This window comes from Scardinius erythrophthalmus, assembly GCF_964197995.2.
Source record: "Scardinius erythrophthalmus genome assembly, chromosome: 3".
Classification (NCBI taxonomy): domain Eukaryota; kingdom Metazoa; phylum Chordata; class Actinopteri; order Cypriniformes; family Leuciscidae; genus Scardinius; species Scardinius erythrophthalmus.
Window position 1 is genome coordinate 31,197,549 of NC_138223.1, and position 22,293 is coordinate 31,219,841.

General features: G+C 36.9%; 1 protein-coding gene across 4 annotated transcripts in view; it reads right to left on the bottom strand.

Annotated features, from left to right (window-relative positions):
* The window catches only part of glra3 (glycine receptor, alpha 3), a gene marked incomplete at both ends in the record, with an annotated part of 46,340 nt that overhangs the window by 9,658 nt on the left and 14,389 nt on the right, over positions 1-22,293 (bottom strand). For all 4 annotated transcript variants that reach the window (XM_081361335.1, XM_081361334.1, XM_081361333.1 and 1 more), the window contains 5 exons: positions 4,046-4,183; positions 7,160-7,242; positions 8,686-8,909; positions 15,579-15,646; positions 16,489-16,616. In XM_081361335.1, coding sequence (XP_081217461.1) covers positions 4,046-4,183; positions 7,160-7,242; positions 8,686-8,909; positions 15,579-15,646; positions 16,489-16,616 — 641 coding nt within the window. The remainder of the gene's footprint in view (positions 1-4,045; positions 4,184-7,159; positions 7,243-8,685; positions 8,910-15,578; positions 15,647-16,488; positions 16,617-22,293) is intronic.

A 22,293-nucleotide genomic window follows, 5' to 3' on the forward strand; every position in this document is an offset into this window, starting at 1 on the left:
GTCCAAATTAAAACAATTCCCCGTCGTCCAAATGAAACAATTCCCCATCATAAGTACACATTGATGGCCTAAGACACGAAACGAGCGGTTTGTGTGAGAAAACGAACAGTATTTATATCGTTGTTATCTCTTGAAAACAGCACACGTCCAAATGATCTGACGGCGCGGGCGGGTATAGATATATACATAGATGTCGCCTTGGCTACTGCAGTTCATTGGAACGAAACCGTAGCCAAGCGACATCTAGTGTATATATCTATACCCGCCCGCGCCGTCAGATCATTTGGACGTGTGCTTTTTTCAAGAGATAACAACGATATAAATACTGTTCGTTTTCTCACACAAACCGCTCGTTTCGTGTCTTAGGCCATCAATGTGTACTTATGATGGGGAATTGTTTCATTTGGACGATGGGGAATTGTTTTAATTTGGACTCTGTGCTTTGTGTTTTGAGCCAGTGACCATCGACCTGCATTATATGACTGACAGACAAGAACGGTTTGACCTAAAAATATCAAAATTGAAACTACTGCGGAAACAAAGACACCTACATCTTGGATGCCCTTGAGGTAAGCTAAAACATATCAAAAATTAATTTCAAAGTGAACTATCCCTTTAAATAAATCCTCAAGGTCATGTTTTCAAGGTGGCTAGTATGAAGTTTTGATGAATTGTATGAATGATTTCTAATAGTGTTGGAAATGTAAAGTCATATGCCATAATTTTCCATCAACGTGTGTGTAAACCCACATTGTGGCTGTCATGGAGTTTCATAATTTCAGAGGCATCGCATGATGTTCAAAGCATTCATGCATTCTGTGGAAATCAAATCCACGGTCTTGGCGTTGTTAGCGTCACACTTAACTGTTTGAGCTAAGAAATTGTTGAAAATTATTTATTAATTTATTTTGTGCAATTAAATTTATAAAAGTTATGATATTTAAATATGATATTTCAATTTATAAGGAATTATGCTCACCAGGCTTGCATTATTTGATCAAAAATACAGTAAAAACAATAATTTGTTTATTATAATATATTTTAAAATGTATTTTATTCCTGTGATGGCAAAGCTGAATTTTCCGCAGCAATTACTTCAGTCTTCAGTGTCACTTGATCCTTCAGAAATCTTTTGAAAATGCTGATTCAGTGCTCAACAAACATTTATTATTAATTATCAATGTTTGAAAACAGTAATGGTGCTGCTTAATATTTTTGTGGAAACCATGATTGATTTTTTTTTAGGATTATTTGATGAATAGAAAGTTCAGGACTACAGTATACCTGCAGACAACAATCCTTATGTTTGGAGCTTAGGCAGAGATTAATTTTTTAGTACACTGCTTAATTTACATACGAGGAAACCCAAAGGATCCTCGATCCTTTCACTGGTTGGCTTGTTCTGCATTAGCTCAGGGACGAAAACCCGCTGTGACATCACTAAAGCTGTGCCATGTGGTTATTTCACATCCCTCATGACTCAACTGATGGAACATGCAGCTCTGAGCAAATGTATGAGTGGGCTGAACTACATGACAGAGAAGGAAATGTGTGAGCAATCATGCAGAAGACCCTGTGTCCATCCTGTCACACTGGAGAGGGGAGATCACATTTAAAGAAGTGTTAATGAACCGATGGTGAAAGTAAAACGTCATTGTGGTGTTTAAAGGCTAATGTGATTTTTAGCATCTAATGTGCCCCCGTACCTGTTGGTATAGGTCAACCGGGACTGGTTGTATGAGCAATAAGATTGTAAAAAGGCCTTTGGGTAAATTTGAAGGGTTGTAAGTCTACATTACATTTATGCAATAACTCCATAGGGAAAGCGTGCTTGCAAAGAAATGTCTACAGGCGTAAAAGGGGCATTGATTATTACTCAGTATGCTTATCTCACAGACACCAGTCTTATTTTGCCACGTAAGTGTAGTATATTTTCACAATGTGACATCTGTGGATTGTCAGTGACTTGAAAGATGCCATAGATCAAGTATTGAATTATTGATTCCTTACTATAAAAATGCAACAGGCAATTGGACACTAAGTGGTGTTCAACCAATCAGAGGCGCCTGCAGCGGATATGTTAAGAGATCAATATATTGTATACAGGTCGGTTTGAATGAATCACTCTAAAAATGCATTCAAATAGTAAAATGTATCTATTCAATTTGATTGTACAAGCCAAACTGCGCCAAAATCCTATCCCTGATAGAGAGAGAGAGAGAGAGAGAGAGAGAGAGAGAGAGAGAGAGAGAGAGAGAGAGAGAGAGAGAGAGAGAGAGAGAGAGAGAGAAAGAAAATATAAAATGGGTTTAAGCATTATGAAATATAACAAAATAAAGTAAAAATCCAATCCGACCTCAGTAGATGGTAATAGCTTTTGGACTTTATGCTCATGATGTAAAAAATGAAACAACGTGAATGACATGGTACATGTTTATAATAAAAATGATTTTGATGTTAATAGCTCTAAATTGCACAAAACATATGCATTACACAGTCCTATATTTTATTTTATTTTCATTTTTTACAATATTTCCTGCAGAGGTTTAATTTTTTTTTATATATATATAATAAGCAAAATATATCTGATCAGTTTGGGGTCTATTGATCTCTGGTGAGTGATTTTTCTTCTCTACTTTTTCTAAACATACTTTTGCAGTGTGGAATATGCATAGAGGAAGTCTTATTCATAAATTTAAATATATATATATATATTTAATTCCCTAAGTGATTTGCAATTGTCTTTTACCTTTTATTTGGACACTCAACTGTCAAATCAATCAATACCAATATGCATTTGTGAGAAAATATTGATTTAATTACTGAGTTAGAAATTTGAACGGAGTCCAGGGAATAATGACATGTAGCTGCCTATAGACCTTAGCTCCGCCCCTTTTCAGTGCTGTGTTCGTTGTGTTCTGTATTCCGCTTTGTATTTCCACAGCAGGAAGGTAATATCTTATGGATTTATGAATGAACCCCTCATTTAAAAATCTTCTCGGTCGACTGACATTGACAACTGCTTCAAACAGTACAAGGCATGGCAACTTTCGTCAATAACTCTACAATAAGTAAATCCACTTGACCAGCTAATTACTCTTCGTCAGCGATGCCTTATAAATATATATACAGAGCTAACATAAAAACGGAAGTTAAAACACAAAATCATCAAGATGGCTGCATGCTTGTTTCTCTGGTGCATATAGAAGCAACACAACTGCCAAGAGATTTCCTGTCGAAAAAAAAAAGACTTTTGAATTTCAGTGTTCTTACAGTACCCTCCGAATTCTTTATTTCTTTTCTTTTTTCCCTGCGGTTTTCCATTTCTCTTGCCTCTCAAGCCTTTTAAGGGGTGATCTCTCTCTCATTTTGTCCTCACACAAAATTGTTTGAGGCAACCTGACCTTGACCCACCAGCATCTGTCACTCATCCTGTTAGAAAGTCCCTCTGAGGCAAAACACACAGCGAGGCAAAAGGCCAGCACACACCTCTTCCCTCGGTATTGTGTGGTCTTCCGGTATACTACTGATATAACATGTTTCAAACACAGGCAGAATTAAAAGTAAGAGTACTGAATAATTATTTCAATTACATCTGACAAGGCTAATAAGAGCTTGGTCTTTAAGGACATATTTGACAGGATGATGGGTAAAACAGAGATACGTACAATTCTGCAATGCACTGACGATATGAGCTTACAAGCTTATCCTGATTTTGTCTGTTTTTTAAAGATCTTTCCTAGAAATCCTTAGAAGTCTTTATAACATAGTGTTTGCTGTTATTTTGTTTGTTTTAAAGATAACTTTCTCTAAATTGCAGATTTGGGTTTGTTTCAAGGACACTAAGCCGAATGTGTTACATAAAATACTGGGCATTAACTTTGTTAACTGGTACAATTAGCAAGTCTCAGGCAGTGAACTGCAAATCGAAAAAGTTATATATTTTCCTGTTCAGCATGTGTCATGTTAATAATATACTGTATGTTGCTGAGCATTTGCAGTTGATCAGTTAAAATTTTGTTGTGTGAAATGTTTTGAAAATTACCTGTGTTGTAGTGCTTGGTGCAGTATCTTAAATCAGACTCATCCTTGAGGATGAACTGTGGGAGGGTCAGTCCGTCGGCCACCTGCACAGGTCCCTTCTCTTGCCACTCAAAGATCAGGTCATTCATTGTGTAGCCAACTATAGGAGAAATACCAAGAGATAACTTTTAGCACATTTTAGCCATGTGGACCTTGAATGCAACTTCTAAAACACAAAAAAATAAATATTCTTACATTTGATAATTAAGTTCTATGATTATTGTTGGGACAAAATGATCAGTGCCCTAGTTGCCTAGTTCTGGCCTTTTAGTGAATTTTGCCGTTTTGAAGCAAAATAACTTGCAGCGGAACTCAGCTTCGCACTGGGGAATCTGTGTCTCAGGCATTCTAAGGACTAGAGAGAGCAACCTCTTATTCACAAAATAAGATTCCAAACACAGACATAAAGTGCAGCTTAGCCTTGCAGTGTTCAAAAGTACATTACTGTGAAAATATAAGTTTTATTATAAATAATAATAATAATAATAAAAAAAAAAATATATATATATATATATATATACATTTTTTTTTTGTGGGGTTGTTTTTTTCTGTGGTACTGCCGCACTATTCAAACTACTTATACTACAAAACAGCATAGAATAGTGCTTAAAATAATAGTTCATTTAAAAATAAAAATTCTGTCATCATTTACTCCTTCAAGTTGTTTCAAACCTGTATGAATTTCTTTTTTCTGCTTAACACAAAGGAAGATATTTTGAAGAATGTCAGTAACCAAACAGTTGATGGACCCCATTGACTTCCATAGTATTATTTTTATTTTTTTCCTATTATGGAAGTCAGTGGGGTTCATCAACTGTTTGGTTACTGACATTCCTGAGTGATTCCTTCAGAGTCAACACGCGGTGAATCTGACTGCAGTAGATGTGCAAGATATGAATAAAAATGATGTTATTTCAGCCAGCGCACATACCTGTATTTATTTCCTGTTTTCGGTCTAAGTCAACAGTAGTCGATTGTCGAGTTCGGGCGCATGATCGTACGTACTAAACCTATGCGCGTGAACTCGACAATCGACTACTGTGGACTTCAACCGAAAACAGGATGTAAATACAGGTATGAGCGCTGGCTGAAATAACATCATTTTTATTCATATCTTGCATATCTACTGCAGTCAGATTCACTGCGTGTTGACTCTGAAGGAATCACTCACATTAGCTGTGCACTTGTAATGACACATCAAGGATGTTAAGAGGCTAAAAGCAGGTTTAGTACTTGCCCCATTGAAGTCAACAGGGTGCAAATTTTAAAAAGAGGATAACACAGTGTAGGCAACACCGATTTTTGTCGTTGTTCTCTGTATTGACAGCACTCCAAATTTACAAAAAAATGAGCTCAATGTTAAAATTGACCGGAGTTCTCCTTTAAGAGCCGCCCATGCAGCTGAATCAAATATTAAACCTGTAAACTAATTGTTATCCATGAAAACCAACAAAAAAACAAACAACCCTAAGCTCTGGCTGAATTTTTGTTATTCTGTTACTAAAACGAAAAATGGGAAAAAAAGTTTCTTGTTTCTCTTTATTTTTACATTGAAAATCAAATAATCAGAGGGTGCACGAACCACTGTGGAACTGATGTGATTTTTAACTGATGTGATTTTTAATACAAATTTTCTGACTTAGAAATATATATTTGAACTATAGCCATACAGGCATAAAGCATGCTAACTACAGTACATACTGAAAAAGTGCAAGGCTTCATTAAGAAGACAAATCATATCACAAAGCATTAAGTAATTAACCAGCATTATATCCTCAGGGCTGCAACTGCAACGGAAAATGTATGGTGTGATGTTTCTTGATATAGCTCTAGTGTCACTTTTGCTTCTCTTGGTGGTACCACTTTACTGGAGGGAAGGTGAATCTGCTCATTATTCTATTCTATTCTATTCTATTCTATTCTATTCTATTCTATTCTATTCTATTCTATTCTATTCTATTCTATTGAACGAGCAAGCTATTTCTAAGAGAGACAGTCTTTGTGTCAGAAACTGTCTCCTCATTTAACATTGTTGCGCATCGTCATGAGCCTTTCAATGAGCAACTCTCATAGCAACATGAACAGGGCCACTCTAAAATATGCAGTTGTGAAGACTGATTCCCCATGACATGGGGCCTTTCTTTAAAAGCCTCAAACCCAGCTCAGAGCACTCATCATGGGAGGGATCGAGGGAGATGTGGCATGTTTTCAAGTCGACAGAAAGCTCTTGGAATGAATTACCAAACACTTTGACCACTAGCTTCACTAATCTTTAATCAGGCACACAGTACTCAGACTGTAGATAGATAGATAGATAGATAGATAGATAGATAGATAGATAGATAGATAGATAGATAGATAGATAGATAGATAGATAGATAGATAGATAGATAGATAGATAGATAGATAGATAGATAGATAGATAGATAGATAGATAGATAGATAGATAGATAGGTAGGTAGGTAGGTAGGTAGGTAGGTAGGTAGGTAGGTAGGTAGGTAGGTAGGTAGGTAGGTAGGTAGGTAGGTAGGTAGGTAGGTAGGTAGGTAGGTAGGTAGGTAGGTAGGTAGGTAGGTAGGTAGGTAGGTAGGTAGGTAGGTAGGTAGGTAGATAGATAGATAGATAGATAGATAGATAGATAGATAGATAGATAGATAGATAGATAGATAGATAGATAGATAGATAGATAGATAGATAGATAGATAGATAGATAGATAGATAGATAGATAGATAGATAGATAGATAGATAGATAGATAGATAGATAGATAGATAGATAGAAAGATAGAAAAATAGTGAGTCCTTAAGTTACTGTCTAGGATGGTATATCTACATGATGATTTTAAGGCAACAGGCCGGATGTATTCAGGGTCCTTCCCACATATAATGATCATGCCAGGTAAACGCTAAAGCCTGACATGCTTCACATCAAATCTACTATTAATCTCATCCTGGCTACCGGCTGAAGTTACATTATCAAATGAAAAACACAGTTTGCTTTCCACACAAATCTGAACGAGGGGTGGGGGAGTTACATAACAAGCTCTTGATGAGAGGAGGTCATACGAGATTACTCACAACTCTCCAGCTGCATTATGCACGTCTGCACATCCATGGGGAAATTCTTCAGATCCATTGGACAAGAGAGTGTCAGTGTCAATCTAAAAATTGAATGGAAAAAATAATCGATTTTTATAAATCATATACACGCCTTTTGTTTTAATAAACAGAAGAAAACATGGTAAGAAAATGCAAATGCAATTCAATGTACATTTTCTGAATGTTTGTGAAAATCCACAGCTCAGACAAAGAAAGGAATCAAAGAAGAGGGCTTTGAGCATCCGAAGCTGCTTAAGTGGTGGAATTTCTGAACGGGGCTAAAGCAGAGGAGAGACGAGTCTGACAGCCGCAGATTGGCCATGTTTTAATTACACTCTTTCTCCCTCAGGGCACCACGTGAATTTCAGTCAGAGTGAATCCTCTGTCGTCTCACATCTGCTCAGCTTTCCGTCATATCTTCTCAAAAGCCTGACATAATTTACCACTCACTATTAACTCCAGCACTACCCATCAACCCTCACGCTGCCACAATAATGTTGTTTTCTTATAGCTTCACTGCAGTGATTGATGTTGAATGACATTGTTTATCCTGCCATTTGTTTAGGGGTTAGTTACATTTTAGGGTTCAAAGGGAATTTATATTAAATGACACAAATCTGTGTCAGCTGAGATATTTCATTACTATTGTAGACTGACATTTTCAGAAGCTAGTGCAGCAGTTATTTCAAAGGCCATGGCCATACACAAATTTATTTGTGAATTGTCAGTCATTGTGAAAAAGATCAACAAGAATTTATTCTAATCGTAGGCTTTGCCGAAGAAATTACCTCTCTTTTGTCATGACTGGTAATTTAATTTATGAGTATGTATGGTTTTTTATTCATAAATGTAGATACAGCTTTGTTCACAAAGCTGAATAAATAAGCTTCCCATTGATGTATGGTTTGTTAAAAATTTGGCCGAGATACAACTATTTGAACATTTGGAATCTGAGGGTGCAAAAAAATCAAAACATTGAGAAAACTGCCTTTAAAGTTGTTCATTTATGTTTGCGATTGTGCTGCATTCACTCACAAAAATAAATGTTTTATGTATTGATGGTAGGAAATTTACAAAATATCTTCATGGAACATGATGTTTATTTAATATCCTAATGATTTTTGGCATAAAAGAAAAATCGATAATTTTGACCCATACACTGTACTGTTGCCGACTGCCACAAATATACCCGTGAGACTTGTGACTGGTTTTGTGATCCAGGGCCACATGATAATTGTAACCATGTTGAATAAGTGTGTATGAGACTGAATTGAAGACCATCAATATTGATCAATATCAGAAACCCATTCCATCAGCTGAAATATAATGAATCTTACTGATAATACAGCTCTATATAGGACAAAGCACATGCTGGAATTTGAAATGGCTGAATGCAGTGTTTAATTAGATTTCAGTGAAACGAAGTAATTTGGGACATTTCATTTATTGATTTCAAATGCTTTCCACGACCCATGGTAATTCTGACTGGTGCCGAAGAGTCTTACCTGATTGAATAGAGGACATTTCCATTTTTGAATATTCTCAAGAGCTTGTTGTCAGTGGTGACCTCGTGGAAGTGCGCTCCCTTCTCATTGGCGAAGAACAGATCAGGCTTCCAAATGGAGTCTAACATAGAGGGATCCAGGTCCAGGGAGTCATCTGGGTACTCGCTGTAAGCTAACCGAGGGTCGTTCCACTGCTGCCGTAGGAATATGTTCACTCTGTAATCCTAAGAGACGAGTAAGTGCTTAACATCAGTCAAGGCAAATAGCACAGAAGAGTTGAAACAGGCCTCTCTGCTGGTTTTAAATCAGACATAATGGGTACTTTCATGTACAAGCATGCACAGCTGCTGGAAGTTAGGAATGGAAATGAGCATCATTACTTAAAAACGGTACAGTAAAACACTGTGTGAGACTTACACATTTAATGCACTGCTATTTACATTTTCACAATTATATGTGTGACATCACTCTTCTGAAAATCATGAGCAAAAACCTTCAAGGGTAAAATAAGTACCACCCAGACTACATTAAATATGGACTACAAGTTTGAAAACCACCACGTTAGATAAATAATTGATGATTTTGTACTGTGATAAGGTGTGTAATATCATCAGTTTGATGTTGTGACAGGCCATGGAGTTTAGCCAACTGTTACAACTGCCAACAGTTAGATTAGATAAAATATCTTAGCAGTTAAGCAAAGGTTATGCCTCCAAGAGGTTACTTACTAACCTTACCCCCAATCCAATCATGTCAAAACTCAAACATCAATCAGATCTGTTCTGTCCTGCCGTATATGGTGAGAAGCGTAACAGACAAGGAAGCAAAATGTTTTTGTTTTTTTAAAGATGCTGTCATGCTTTGTTGAATATGTAAAAATCTGTTAAAATATATTAAAACTATATGTGTGCATGTCTGAGAAACAAGATCTTTTTTCTCTCTGTCAATTTGACGAAGAGACATATCACAGACATGCTATTACATTTGTCTTAAGACACAGCCCACAGCCCATATTAAATTAAAGTTCTGAGGGGAAAATGTTATACAGTTTTATATATGCCATAATTTTCATGATATTTGCCTAGAGGCCTGGCGGAATTGCATGAGTAATGAAGAAAAAAACCTTAATGAACCTCAACAATAAGCTTGCAGACAGAGTTACAATAATTTGAACTAATAAAAGCTGAAAGAAAATGTTAAAAACGCATCCAAGTAGAGAGTGAAACTTGTGCTTTTTAACAACAATAGTTATTTTGTTCAGAATTTTAAGAATATACTTTAGTCAGACTGAATTTGCCTGAAAGCGATAAGACGAGCAGTCACTAATAATGAATGGAAGATTGCGACGCGTGGGTGATATAATTTGTTAGACAACAAGGCAGATGAAGAATCGGGCGGTTTTCATATCTTATCTCTGTATTTCTAAAAAAACTCGAAGAACTTCATTAGAAGGTCCGTACGTCTGAGTGCATGAGTGGTGGGATATTGAAAGGAGGTTCTGCTCATAGTTCCACATGGGAAATAGGTGCAACACAGTTAACTGTGTCAGATCCGCAACTTGTCAGCAGTCATGCAAACGTCTCAAGGCTGAGGATGGAGCGTGGTGATTACCACAAACAGGAAATCATCAGTGTTCTGCTCCACTTCCCAAAACATCTAATTGTAGTGGTTTGTTGACAGAAACATAGCTGATACTCACAGATTACAGATCACCGAATTGGCCAACATCAGCTGATGAAGCATGCCTTACTTTCATTATAGATGTCACACCACTTCTTTGTCAATCTCTTGCCCAATTTGTCATCAACTTAGCAGCTAATTCTGTACTCTGCACATTTCTTTACGGTTTGTGTGGAGGAGCTTAATTGAACCCGTGCAGCGCATCTGCGAATGCTCAACCCGCTGCAGGCCTTCAGTGGCTCCATGGCAATCTCCACACATCTGCTCTATGATTGCCTACTCAAGCGGGACTCAATGGCATTGAGGGGGGAATCTGCGCCCGTGCCAACAAGCCAGCGATTTATCACATCTCCCTATGTCTGCGGCTTCTGTAACAGTCAGATAGTCCCGTCAATACATTCACTGCTTTGGTGGTGACTATTGAAACACTCAACCTGCATGTTGTCAGCATAACTGTTGGCAACTCTAAGCCTGCATGTTGTAAGCATATGCCAAAAGGAGCAAAGGCAAAAAAAAAAAAGTTTCACATCAGTCCAGACGTGCAAAACATCTTCACGATGTGGGGATGTAATTGAAAACCTTATTTTGGTTAACCATCTTAACTCCACTAAATGAAGCTGTCGATAATCTTGAGATTATTGTTCTTATCAGCTGGTAAACCGAACTGGGCTCATCAGATCAGCACATGGACTGGCAGATGTGCCCAGATTCTGAAAAAACAAAGGGTAATCTATCTGTATGGAGACATGTTCAACAACTATCCTTTAATATGTTATTTTGAAACATCAACTACTTGAGGTTAGACCTTCATAACCTCATAATCGGACAATAAAGATATAGGCTAATAGATTAAAGCAGTGGACCATCTGAGAATCCCTTAGATGTTTAGATGCTCTTGTCGTTTAATTTTCTCTCATTTTAGCGAACAATTTAAGTGGTATATGAAGAAATATAAATTGTGTCACTTGTCATTATGAATATCAGCTGTCTTGGAACTGAGGATTGTCCAGAATAATGTTGTGTTATGGCAATGTCTTTGTTCCTGGATGTTAGGATTATCCCATGGCCCTAATGCTGAGGGAAGGCGATCTCCAAGGGCCAGATGGTATGGGCAGTGAATCTAAGAAGGGTTAATCCATATGTAACATATGGGGAAGCATATATAGAGAGAATTCCTTTCAATGACATTTCACCCTCTTCTTCACCCTCTCCTAGTAAAGCTTATAGACAAGGACAACCAATATAAAGGATGTTGTTTATTACTGCACATTGAAACTTTCCTGAAGATGTGTAATATACCAGAAAGTTTTGAACATAATTATCCAGATATTTATAAAATTATTTGAAATATATTTACTTGATAGATCTCAACAATGTGTTCCTTGAAAAATGTGAGAACTGATTTTTTTTTTTCAAAAGATGAAAAAAAGAAAAATCTTTAGAAATCTAGTTTAAGGGCGTTTTCACACCTGTGTCGTTCGGAGGATTTGTTTCAGAACTCTGCACGGTTTCTCCTTTAATTCGGTTAATTTAGGCACATATGAACATGGAAATCATGTTTGGATTAGCACCAAAAAAATAGATCTGAAATCGCCTGAATGAGGTGGTCACGGCCCACTTGAAAACGAACTCTGGAGTGGTTCGCTTGTGGTGAGAAAGCAATCCGACCCAACGGAACAAAGACAAAGTGAAAATTTGAAACTGAAATTTGGTCGGACAAAGATATATAATGACTGTTATAAAAATAGCCACAATAAGTCCACGGAGCTATTGTCTATCCATCCTAATGGACCCCCCCCCACACACACACACACACACACACACCTCCTCCTCAAAAAAGAAAAGAAAAAAGCTCAGTTGTACCTTAGATCACATAGAACAGTTTGTTGATTTGAGTAAATGGCAAGAGTCTTGTTCCCGGCTTGAAGGAAGGAATATTTATGAAGAGAAGTCCACTCTGAGAGAGGGAAAGGCTTTGGCAAAAGCACATTCTCTTCAGACATAATTATTTCAGAGTGAGTGTGCCATCTCACAGTGTATAACTTATTCAGAGCAAGCAGAGGGATGAAGGTGACAAGGCACTCTCAATATATGTGTGTGTGATGAGCATGTGCATTCGCAGACAAGAATGTTAGGACACTTGTGTAAGATAAAAGCACATTTCCATGTTCCTGTGTGTAGATCTGTGTTGTAATGGGGTGAAATGCCGAATGTGGCTGTCTGCAGAGTATGGCATGACCAAATATTCAAAAAGACAAAAAATAATAATAAATAAATAAAGCGCAACATACACAGAGAGGTCCACACCTGGAGCCTGTTTCTATTCAACCATGGTGGCATATAATGTACAAACAAGATCCCTGCAGGGATGAACTGCTCAAGTAAGTACAATAACTCCTTTCTGCTACTCATTTGCTGATTCCCTGGAGGATTAAAGATGGCAATGTGTATACAAGCAATCCAGACCCAAGTGCATCCAAAGGGTTGGATGCTTTCTTCTGCATGAACAGCTGTTTGAATTGTTGTTTCTTCTCTACTCCTGATGTGATTCACCCCAGTGGTTGTTGTTAACCCACACTGCTGTCTCCAGCTCAACATGTGAACCACTGGAGGTAACCTGGTCGCTCGCTCGCTCACTTACTCTGTCTGTCATGCTGATACTGTTCTTCAGATGTAGAAAAGTCTTGAAATATTAGTATCAAATCAGCAGATCAAAGCAGTGAAGACATTTTGTCATTATACATAATGTCTTCACAGCTTCGTAATATATGAAAAACATTTGTCTGCCAAAGGTAGGTTAATTCAGATTGTGAAATTTCATGGTGCTCAAAAGCGATTTAAAGGACAAGTTCGGTATTTTACACTTAAAGCCCTGATTACAAGATTAAAATTTGGACACATGCTGCTGTCCGGAAAATTTTAAAAACGCATTAAACTTTCGTTTACAAAGACGTGAAACTCACCGAGTGGTCAGGGGTGTTCACTGATATGCTCACACAAAAATTGCTGCAAAAGATGCTTTCCAACAGGTTTTATCGTAGTTTTTGGAGCGAAAGAAACCTAAAATTCTCGGGACAGCAGCATGTGTCCAAATTTTAAAACACTACATTAGATTTGCAGACAGCCTGAAATAAAAAAAAAAAAATGATGCTGTGGCTTCTATATTGGATCCGACAGGAATGGCGCAACACACTTAAGTGAGTAAAGTTTTTACTGTGTCAGCATTGCTTTGTTAAAGATTGTTTGATATGTATGGGTTATGTGTACATGTCTAACCAAAATCGCCAGTGACTTCTGATATGTAATGATTCATGTAGGCATACAGTCAAGATATTTTTGTCTCAAAATCGTTTATGTCAGTAAATCAAACTTCACATTGTTTCTCTTAGTAGGATGAAAATAACTTGTTATTTAATCTATGATTAAATTATAGAAAGCGATCAAAGAGCGCTTCCTTTTACAATTGCTGGAGCTGTCAATCAAACAGCGTGATGGACTCTTGCCAAAACTGCCGTTATAATCATTAGATCTCTTATTTACATCGTGTTTGCACTGTTAGTTATGATGAAAACATTCGTTAGTGTGCAGAAATCCAGTTACAATGACGAGATCACTGCATTCATGCGCTCAACATGTCCGTGATGGGTAACACTTCATTATAACGTTCAGTTGTAAGTCATTTATAAGTGGTTAGTTAATGATGAACTAATCATTTACAAAACATTCATAAATGATTAGCAAGTGATATACTAACATTTTATGTATGTTTTGTAAATTCCGTTACAAGTCATTTACAAGTGATTAGTAAATGATTAACTAATTATTTACGAAACATGACTATGCATTCATAAATGATGAATAAGTGATATGTTAATTATTGTATGTATGTTTTGTAGATTCAGTTATAAGTAATTTACAATTGATTAGTTCATGATGAACTAATCATTTACAAAACATGAATATGCGTTTCATAAATGTTTAATAAATTATGTTTTTTTTTGTATGTATGTATGTAGCAATTAGAGGGTGCAGAAAGTGTTGTAAATGCCTTGTATACACGTACAGATCATTTGTAACAGGTAAGTAACAGTGTTCAACACAATGATGTGTAAACGCATGAATAAATCATTTACAACACTTTCTGCATCCCCTAATCTAAAGTGTAAACTATTCATTACTTGTAAATGTGTTACACATCATTCGTAGATAGCATTTGTAGATCTTATGCCTTATTGATTCTTGAAGTGGTAATCTACGAATGATGTGTAACACATTTACAAGTGATGAATAGTTTACACTTTAGATTAGGGGATGTAGAAATTGTTGTAAATGATTTTTTCATGCGTTTACACATCTATACCAGGTGTTGAACACTGTAGTGTGTACCGCAGTGTAAGTGCTGACTGGTGAGGGTATAGACAGTTGTCTTCTCTGAAACACATGAGTCTTTAACCACTGGGCACCTGATGTGAGCACAACATACAAAAAAAATTAACAATTTATTAAACATTTATGAAACGCATAGTCATGTTTTGTAAATGATCAGTTAATCATTAACTAATCAAATGTAAATGACTCACAACTGAACGTTATTATAAAGTGTTACCCTGTGGTCGACTACAATTCTCATCCGCTGCAACCTTTCATACCACGATCTAAATATGATGCTATAGATATAAATATAATGCTATAATCAACAATTTTCACGATTAGTAAACCTTGAGAACTGTAATAGTAAAAATGTGCAAAAAGTTTTCAAGAGAGTAACGGCCACATGTATTCCACATGTAACGGCCACTGGTGCTGCTAATAACAAGGGTTTCTGAATTCTACATTTAGCTACTTTAAGGGGAGGATTAAAGGATTTAAAATTTAAGGGCTGAAACAAAAGACAAAGGGTTACTTCCTAGGAGCCTGGTGATGGAAGCAAGTTTGTGTCCCCTCTGACATTCAGCCACTAGACACTTCCTGACAGTGTCCTACAGTCTTTCTCACTATCTGGATTTAGATGTGATACAACATGAACGCAAAGCAGGAAGCGTTTCCTCCATACAAAACACACTCTTTTAGTGACTATTAGTGCATTAATTACACCCTGTAGAAACAATCATCACAGTGCTAATATAATTGCTCTGATTTATAATGTGTAAACACCACCATGGGGCATTTGTGCATGAAAACTCATGCATGATCGCTGGATTGTGAATACATACCATAGTTGTCTCTGCAATGGAGCCGAAACTGTTAATGAATATGTTGCATGATACATTCACAGGTGGACCTGTAAAAAAGTAAAGTGAAATCAGTCGTGATACACAACCTCTACAAAGACTTTTAAAAGTGTCATTGGTTAACAAAGGTTGTTGGTTAACCAAGGCATATGCAAGTATTTAATATCTATCTATCTATCTTGTTAATTCAAGATCAAGAAAACATTTGGTTCCACTTTATGTACTGACAATTAAATGAATCATGTTTTTACGGTGTACTTATATTTAACAAATACCTGCATGTAATTACAGATGTAATTCATTTCTGTAATTACATCTATAATTACACAGTTGATATCCTGATGTGTACAATGAACTCAGGGGATACATTTACTGCTTTATTATGCATCTGTTTGAAACACAGCGAAGTCAGGTTTCTGTCACTGAGCATTGCTTCTCTCTTTTTTTTTTTTTTTTTTTTTTTTTTTTTTACTTTTCAAACTCCCTTTACTTGACATTATGAATTAGTGGCTTCTGTAAATGAGCTACTGAGGGGAAGTCTTTTGCCAGTTTAATAATTTAAGAAAGCTCAGGCTGATTTATGGTTTGAGATCATTTGGGTTCATGGCCATTCTGTAACAGCATGGAAGAATGTATTCAGGGTCACAGCAGAAACATCTAAGCAATAAGAAACCAAGAGCTGCTCAGTATTATTACATAATCATTTCCAAATATAGTCACATCTGCTTCAGCTTTGTACCACATGAAAGATACATCTCGTATAGACACCAATGATCATTATAACTAATGGTTTTAAAGATATCAAATCAAAAACAAGAAATGGTGGCAAAAAAAACCCAAAAAACTAAAGATACCAAAATGTATTCCTTTCAATGAGAAAAAGAACATCTACCTTTAAAGTTGGGCCTTATTCTGGCATCGTAACCTGAGATTCTTCCCATGAGCTTGTCAAGGAAGACAGAGGGTGACATGGATTCCGCTTTTCTTCGAGGGTTTTCTTGTTCTTTTGATGTTACCAAACTTAAAGAGAGAGAGAGAGAGAGAGAGAGAGAGAGAGAGAGAGAGAGAGAGAGAGAGAGAGAGAGAGAGAGAGAGAGAGAGAGAGAGAGAGAGAGAGAGAGAGAGAGAGAGAGAGAGAGAGAGAGAGAGAGAGAGAGAGAGAGAGAGAGAGAGAGAGAGATTTTAGCAGATCAACCACAACGACAGTCAACAAGGCTACAAATTTAAAGGGGCTATACTAATGTCATCTGACATCAAATACGGTTTTGCATTTGGGGCATTAGATAAGGCTGTAAAATAAGCAGCTTTTATTCACTTCAAGATAAATACAAAAAAAAAATAAAAAATCAAATTGGTACATATATAACAAATTTACCATCTTGTGCAATGGATTTAGCAATGTATACAGATGTCTGTGGATAAGATTGGTTATTGCACTGCATTAATGCCACCACTATAATACCCAGCTGAAAAAAAGAGATATTATAAGAGTAATATGTTGCATTACAATAATAATAGCATTCAGCTTCATTTTATTTTCGAAATACATGGCATATGCTTATCTGAGACTTATTGCATATGATCATACATGGCAACATAAACAGCTGGTGTATAAGTAATGCTACCAAACTCCCTAGACAGAATTCTGTATTGTGATGCACAATGGAAAATTGTGCTGCCATATTTCCTTTTAGTAATGACTGAAAGAGAGTAATTTTGTCAGGCATTCTTTCTCTTGATACTGATCAAGGGTAAAAGGAAGTTCTATTGGCAGCTGCAGATAAGTGATAATTTATGTCTTGATTATTACCCCAGTGTTGAAAGGTGCTATTCTTAGTGATTGGCTTTCATATGTGTAAGCTGGATTTTTTGCAGTTGCACCCCTCTGTTCCTCAAAGAGAAGTTCACAAGTTCACTACGGCAAGCAGTGATAGGCCGTGGTTAGAAGTAAGGAAACCTACAAATGCTTGCCAGTGAATCTCATTTTGAAGTGTGGGAAGGACATGTTATTGATCGATTTGGCTTAATGAAAACACAAGGTATATTTTCAGGAATTTGTAGACTTGACATTAGATTGATCTTTTTTTCCTAAATTAATCAGGTGAGAGATACTCACTGGGGAAAGCTGTGGACAAATATCCATGAGGAACATCCATGCTTTTAAACATTTAAACCTTCTTGTTGCATAAGCATAATGCACAGGTTATGAAATCACAAATTAAATGCTTTAAATTTTCTTTTTCATACTTGTCTTTTGCATACTTTTTACAAAATATATATTTTGTGAAAGTTACACATCTGTCCACTGTAGTGGACACAATACATCTACTGTAAGGTGGTGAGAGAAGCACAAGATGCCCCTATTGTTCAAAATTCTCTAAATGTTGAATGCAATCTTCAAGTATGTTCCCCTCACTCCATAAACTCTTTCCTGTCAAGCTTAAGCATGCATATCCAGTCAGTTTTACTGGTATAATTATCCAGGATAATTTATTAGTCATGCAAATCCCTTTGACGCAATCATTATCAATTATCATATGGAAATGAGGACACTGGCGATCTGAAACATAGAGCACCACAGGCCACTTTTTGCAAAATATGAGGAAATTTGGAATTAAATGAGGAAATTCAACAATAATATGTATTATTGTAGTATAGTTGTAATGTAGAATACAGCAGAATGAAATACAGAAATAGCATCTGAAGGGAATATTAATGACAAAAATCAATCATTTGTCAACAGGCTGGCAAAAATTAGTGTTAAAATAAATGTTACAATTTTGAGTGAAAAATATAAGAAATATGATGAAATATTAAAAAAGTCAAATATAAATATAAACTAATAAATAGAAAATAAATAAAACACAAGTAACATTCAGTGTGTGGTTGTTCACGTAATGCCAGTGCAATGAACTGAGCACGAACCATGATCTGGCTTCATGTGTAATCTGTGACATGATTCATGTATTAAGCAATGTGACAAGATTATATCTACAGAAATGCTTCTTTCTGGCTACTGAAGCACCTCGTTAAGTTTCTGATAAACATAGGTCAAAGGTCAGACAGTAAGATTAGGATTAAAAGCTTGTGACGCAAAATTACTGACACTCGCTGCTCCGTCACGCAAAATCATCCTGTGAGGCAAACGCACACATTCACAACTCTGGGGCTGCTTTGCTCAGCACAGATCAGCTTTGCTCACCACTGTTGACACTGACATCCCTCTGAGCGTTCTGTTGCCATTTATTCTTCTCCAGTTTCCTCTTTCTCATTTTTCTAAGGCTTTGAGTTCTGTTGTTTTAGTTTCAAAGCTCTGAGACTAAGCAAAACTAGATCAGTTTAGAGCAAAGCAGAAGTGACTTGAGAGGGCTTTAGTGTTTCTCCATATTTGGCTGGAGCAGCATAGAGGATGATGATTTTACTCTCTACCTTTATTCCAATGCCAGCTGCAGAGAATAATCACCTTTGATATCTTTCCACATCTGGGACCAATGTACTGGTTTTTGTCTCTTTCCACTCGTTTAGGACGTGACCACGATAACCACGAGAATATCGAGGAACACTGAGGGCGACAAGTCCACCCCAATAATTAGATATGGTAAAAATCGTCCCATAGAAGCCGAACATGAATTCCAGTGCAATGTTTCAGTTTTAGGGGCAGTTTTCAAGACACCTTTAATTTAATTTTTAATTTTGACCATTCATTTACACAAAAACAGCGTTTTGGGGGCCTGAAAACACAAACGTTTAAAAACACATTTCAAAATGCACGTTTTTGAAAACGATATTACCATTTCCGTGTAAACTACATTAATGCGAATGCGCATATTACGTGTTTGACATGGTAATGGCTATGTCGAATATCCATTGCGTATTACGTGTTCAGTCTATAGGCGCGTAGTGTTTCTTTACAAAGTGAAATTGTCAACTGGCTTGGCATGCATACTATAGAGGTTTTTAGTCGTTTTCGCTGATTTGACAATGCTGTCGTCTGTTCGAAACCTTTCAAAAATGCAAAGAAAACTTTTCCTATTTAAGTACATCATTGTCATGTAAATGTACACTTCATGGTGAAAGCGAAGCAGTGCACGAGTAGAAAAACTAAAGTGATGAAAGCAAATGCCAGAGTCAAGACGGTATACACAGAATACTCTTCTAATTTTACAACTTCATTTTAACTGAGTATTCCAAAACACAAATATTTTCATAATGACATGGCTGTTTGGAATGAAGAAAGTGAAGAACTGATAAACATGAATTCAATTCAAAATGGTAAGTAAGCACTGCTTTGTTTATGGTCTGTATAACCACAGTCCTAATTCCGTTTTTGAATCACAAATACTGCCACCAGCAGGTATGGAAAGGTATTTCCTCAACCGCAGAATGTATGCGCTAGTTGGCCGTTGGCTGTCTTTGTGGTGTATTCAAGCACAGCAAGGCGATTTTGTTTTATTTTATTTTTATGTTGGCTTGGTGTGTCAAATACTTAACAAGCACTGATGTTGCTTCTGAAGCTGACAGAAACTGCATCTGTGTAAAAGCCTCTGGCTGTAAGAATTGTGTCATTGTGTTGGGCCTTCCTGACTATGCAGAATTGTGAAGTCAACAGTGCACATCCCACCTTTGCTCCCAGGAGAAGTAAGGAAAGTGCAAATCTCAAATTACCAAGCTCCTTCTCAGCAGAAAGAGCCAAGCCTCCAGCAACAGCATCTCTCTCTCTCTCTCTCTCTCTCTCTCTCTCTCTCTCTCTCTCTGGTCTAGGCAGAAACATCCCTACCAGAGAAAGCCACCAGCCATGGATTTACTCTTACAACCCCTAGAAGGAGTCAACTCTGGGTCCAAATGTCTTACTGGTTTCCTGCAGTCCCTGATATATTGTCCTTGACACTCTCCCATTCCCTCCCACCAATACCAAAGGAGGCCTAGAGACAGTTACCATGGAAACCACAGGCCAATGAAGCGTCAATGGTGGTCAACAGAGCGAGGCAGTCACAGAGGATGCTCACGTTGGAGCCGATCGAAGGGGATTGTACATGTGTGGAGCCAGAAGGGAGAATACCGACATCCGTAGATTGCATTCTGCCTCAGTGCACAAATGAATCATTGACAGAAATAACATATGGTTAAAGTTAGGGCCTACTCTCTCACACACATACATACATTGTAAATTTACTGAATAGATTTTACTGTGTGTGAGGATGTTGTATTCATTGCTGAAAAAATTGCTTTGGTTAAACGTCTCATTAAGGGTGAGCTCAATGGCTATCATAGCATCGGAATTTGACTTTTGAAAAAAGGTTTTAACTGGTTAAAATAGATAGAAATGATAAAAGACAAGTTCAGAATGACAGATAAGTCGAGAGAAGGACAGAGTAGTACTTCAAAGTCTTCACATGGCCACATGAAACATTGGGAGATGAAGGGGAAGACAGGATATTTGAAGAGAGGGAAAGAATGAAAGAGACAGATTGACGGAGCATATCAATGATAGAAAGAAACAGGATAGCTAAGACAATTAACTGGAAACACCAGCTCACAGTTCAGTCATTATAAAAGAAGAGTTATAGCTTCACCTTTACACTGACAGCTCTGACTTAATCAAAAGCACTTACAATTCACACACGGTTCACTTCACATTCAGTCTCCGGCGAGAATAAATGCCAGCAGACACTATGCTCAAATTCACACGCAACATTCATCCACATAGACTGTATCTGAAACATGTCATTTAATAGTTTTGTATTGTTCATTTACACAGATTACAGCAGCATTATAAGATTGCTTGCATGTGTTGCACACATTTATTATTTTCGGTTGTGCTCTGCTTATTCACTGGCACCACACACAGGCACTATGTGTACTCTTACTGTAATTAATGTGAATAACCAAAATACACTAATTAATATTGTATAGGTCTATATTACCAATTATAGAGATGTTTATACACTATATGTGTATAATTATGTATATGTACACTACCATTTAAAAGTTTGGAGTTGGTAAGATTTTTTGAAAGTTTTTTTAAATCTCTTATGCTCCCCAAGGCAGCATTTTTTTGTTAAAAAAAACAAACAAACAGTCATATTGTAAAAATATTATTACAATTTAAAATAGATGTTTTCTATTTTCTATAGTTCTGTCATGAATTTCTGGATGGTGAAGGCTGATTGGCCCTTCTCATCACATCATTCTCTATAGAGCACAGCTGATTGGTTCCTGCTCTATCAGTAGCCAATGAGCTCGCTGCTCAGCCTTCAGTACTTTGTCAGCATTAGTTGTAGCAGTGCAGAGTGCTTTCAGAAACCCTCCACCTTCCCCAGCTCCACCTGTATTGATCTGCTGCGGGTAATGCATGTATATTGTACAGCAGCAGCATGTCTTGCTTGCTCACAGCAGCATGTGGTGTGTGTATTGGCTGTAGCAAGTCCCGTTCTTGCTCTGCAGCAGCAAAACCAGCGGCATAGCAGATATATTCTACCAAGACCAAACATTTCGTCATTGTCATATCCATTACCATGTCAAACACTCACAGAGTTGTCATTACAGAAATATAATTTATTACTGTGATGATAAAGCTGAATTTTTAGCATCATTACTCCAGTCTTCAGTGTCACATGATCCTTCAGAAATCATTCTAATAATTAGATTTTGTGCTCAAGAAACATTTCTTATTATTATCAATGTAATGTTAAAAACC